The sequence below is a fragment of the Salpingoeca rosetta genome (assembly GCF_000188695.1).
Source record: "Salpingoeca rosetta unplaced genomic scaffold supercont1.22, whole genome shotgun sequence".
Taxonomy (NCBI): domain Eukaryota; class Choanoflagellata; order Craspedida; family Salpingoecidae; genus Salpingoeca; species Salpingoeca rosetta.
Genome location: NW_004754912.1, coordinates 920772 through 924683, shown reverse-complemented (window position 1 = coordinate 924683; position 3912 = coordinate 920772). Strand labels below are relative to the sequence as shown.

Genomic DNA, 3912 nt, shown 5'->3' with positions numbered 1-3912 from the left:
CCACCACGGATTCGCAGGGCTCGCTACCTCGGCTGCGCTGTGATTGGCTCCTTCGGTCTACGTCATCGTCAGCTACGGCAACTCATCGCACTCCTTCCAGCGCCTGGAGTACACATCCGGCGCGCCCAATGCCCCATCGGGCTTCTACATCGGCACAGACACGTCCTCAGGCCTGGACACGCGCATCCCATACTACGATGTGCTGGACGGCAAGGAGTGGAAGGACGTCGACTTTCAGGACACCACCGTGGACACCGTGGTGGTGGACGTGGCCGGCGGCCTGTGCAATCGTACGCTTGGCCGAAGCGTGCTTGAGTTCCGCTACGACAACTGCCCGACGTGGGTGCGCACGGAGCAGACGTCCAGCCGCACCTCCACATGGACGCTGCCTGCCCAGATCATCACCGTGCGGCTTGCGCGTGTTGTGCGGTCGGGCGAGGTGCGGGAGGAAATCACGCGCTACTTCAGCTCCACGCTGGGCACCTCACGCTCGCAGTATGCGGACCTGCGCAACGCGGAAGACAGCGAGGATGACGAGACAACCGTTCGCTTTGAGTACCATCCACAGCCGACGCTGAGCGTGTCCTTCACACCAACTGTGGCGCACTCTTGCTCGTACTCTGACGACACTGATTTCATCGTCATGCAGCAACGCACTGAGACGATCGCCACCGTCAAGGCCATTGAGGAGTTTGGCTCCGGTGTCGCCTCGTGCGACATTGTTGAGGGCAGCGTGACGGTGCAGAACCTGCTTGGCGAGTCCCCAACAACCGCCAACCAGGCCGTCGGCGTGACAGCGACGCAGCGGGAGCTGCTCCAGGTGTGCTACAACGAGTGCGAGCTCGATCTAGACCTGGACGAGGTGGTCACGGCCGCGGGCACAGAGCAGAGCAACGCGCATGCCACGCTGCGACTGCTGACTGGCGGTCCGGAGCTGAACTCCGAGGCCGTTGACCCGGAACACCCATACACGAAACAGTTTCGTGTGAGCATGCATGTGCTGCCGTACGACCCGGTCATCCTGTACAAAAAGGTGGTGGTGACTGGACAGCAAGCGCGCGGTGCATCTGGCTCGGTTCCCTTCCCGCGCTACAAGCCGCTGCTGGTGGTGCAGGACCCGCCGGGCGGTCTGTCCACGGCCTCGTACTCCAGCATGTTTGCCAACTTCCGCTTCCACAGCAAGACATATGAGGCGTTTGGTGGATTTCAGCTTGGTGTTGACGTTGCGCCATACAAAACGGAAGCCGAGCTTGACCTGTGCACGGGTGCCATCGCCGCTTACAACTGCATCAACCTCGTGAGCGTCAAGTCGACGCCGTACACCTTTCAAACGGAGACGACCAACCTGTTTGGCGGACAATCGCCCGACGACAACTTCAACCGGGAGCAGGTGTGGTCGTTTACAATTGACGTGACGACGAGCGACGACCCGATGCTTGCCGGTGAGAAGTCAGACATGTTCCTCGTGCCGGCACTCAACGTCGTCTTCCTGGATACGGATGTAATCTCGTTCAATACCACGACGTGCAGCGTGAACCGCTCTCTGACCACGACGTGGTCGCTGGACCCGGAGGCCAACGAACAGGTCATGACATGGCTGTCTGTGTTTGAGATTGAAAGCAAGGAGCTACCGGAGCTTGAGGAGAGGCTCGAAGCGACAATTGCATCGATTGCGGAGGCGGAGGCCTCGGATGATGACGACGGTGACAACCTCGCCGATCTGCAGCAGCTGAAGGACGAGCTAGAGTTGGCGATCAGTGCGTGGAACGACAACCTGCAGCGGAACCGCAACGTGCGCAACAGCGCTGCCAGTGGCACGCTGGAGAAGGTGCAGTCGCTGTGGACGGCGGGCAAGTACCTGACCAACGAAAACGCGAACCCGATCCAGGGCAAGGTGAACAGGAGCATTGCGTTCGCACCCAACGACAACATCGACAACGCCAAGAACCTGGATGGCACAGACACGACTGGCGAAGATCAGGCCACGTTGCGAGAGATTAGCGCCATCAAGTTTGCTGGTGGGGGGTCCCTCTACTCCTTCTCCTTTGACTACAGCAACCACAAGAGCGTTGTGTCATCGTCCAAGAGCATGAGCAGCTTTGAGGGCGGTGGCACCGTGAGCTTTGACATTTCATCCAGCACTGGCGGGGCTGATTTCTCCGTCACGGCGTTGGGGCTGGCGGAGGTGGAGACGAGCAGGGAAACGGAGGAAGGCTATGCGAAGGAGAGCAGCGCTGGGTTTGAACTTGGTGACGCTGATCCACTGGATGTGTTCGATGTTGAGGTGTACGTGCACCCTGACTTTGGCACGCTGGTGTTTCACACCACCTCTGGCCAGTCATCCTGCCCGCCCGAGAACAACACCATTGCCTTGGAGAACCCACGGATCAGCATTCTCAAGCAACCTGCTGCACCTGTCTTACCCAATGAGCCGGCTGTGTTCGAGCTCTTGCTCACCAATGACGGTCCTGTCGCCACTGACTTTAACGTGGGTGTCGTATGTATATATATGTGTGTGACCGACTTGAACGTGGGTGTTGTGCGTATGGTGTGTGTGTGTGCGTCGATACTTCTGCTTGTGTTGAGTTGGATCCCTACGTGCGCTTGTATGTGCTGCTGCTTCACCTTTGTGTGGTTAACTTTCTGCTCACCTCAGTATGCGCGTTCTTGTTTGTGGCGATGTTGATGTATCGTTGCACATGGACAGCTCTTCACCTTGAACGGTGCGAACCAGGACGGCCTGACGATCATGGTGGATGGCCATCCGCTGACACACCCCATCGACTTTGAGGGCTTTGCAGTTGGCGCGCGCCACGTGACAATCTCACTTCTTCGTGGACCAAGTCTCTATTCATATGATCCCGTTGCTGTTGGCTGGCGATCCCTGTGCGAGGCAGACAGGCACCCCGACAACGGCTACACAACCGATGAAGTGACCACTGTCCAATATGTGTACCTGGAGGCCGAGTTCCTGCAGCCATGCAGTCCTGTTGAGCTGGTGGGCTCGATTGGCGAGACGGAGACGTTTGAGGTGAACCAAGCTGTGGACGAGCAAACCTCCCACCCTGGCGAGCTGCGCATCGTTGCGTTCAACTCGGACTTTGCAAACCGCAAGTGGACAGAAGACGACAGGCTTGAGGGCGTGTACGTCGAGTACAAGCCCGCCGCCTCCTCCGTGTGGCTGTTGGCGCGTGACATTGACGGCAATACGCTGGACCTGCGACTGATGGAGAATGAGTACGGTTACGTGACCATCTACTGGGACGTGTCCGGCATCACGGACGGCGACTACGAGCTGCGCATTCGCGCGCAGTGCACGGCGTCGATCAACGAGGTGCCGGATGGCATTGACGAGCAGTACTCTTCGACAGCAACGGGCGTGATTGACCGGTCGGCGCCACAGGTCCTGGGGTACCCGGAGCCAGCGGACGGGGAGTACTCACCCGGGGACGAGATTGCGTTTGAGTTTGACGAGGACGTGCAGTGCGCAAAGCCGTTCTGGTTTGAGGTGCAGATGACCATTGACGGGCTGGACGAAGTGTTTGCGAACGACGACATGGTGATGGTGTGCGAGGGCCGCCGCATCACTATGTCCCTGGTGCGCGGGTTCGCGTGGGATGACGTGAGCGGCCGCTCGGCGCGCGTGACTCTGAACAGCGTCCAGGACCCGTACGGCAACGTGGCGTCACAGGAGTTTGTGCTCGAGTTCCAGTTTGCGCTTGTGGCTGCGGAGGCGCTGACGACACAGCTGACGGGCATCGAGCTACCGCTGCCATTTGAAGACGCGTTTTTCAACACGAAATCGCCCGAGTACCAGAACGTGACGCGCGCATTGAGGCAGACATTGCCAACGCCACGGGCATTGTCGTGACACGTGTGCGTGTTGCGTCGCTGGCGCCCACGGACCTGTTT

General features: G+C 59.3%; 1 protein-coding gene across 1 annotated transcript in view; it reads left to right on the top strand.

Moving 5' to 3' along the window:
* Positions 1-3871, top strand: part of PTSG_07442 (uncharacterized protein) — a gene marked incomplete at its 3' end in the record, with an annotated part of 9251 nt that extends 5380 nt beyond the window's left edge. Inside the window, exons 13-14 of the mRNA XM_004990889.1 lie at positions 101-2488; positions 2708-3871. Of these exons, the coding sequence (XP_004990946.1) occupies positions 101-2488; positions 2708-3871 (3552 nt within the window). The remainder of the gene's footprint in view (positions 1-100; positions 2489-2707) is intronic.
* Positions 3872-3912: the final 41 nt, after the last annotated feature.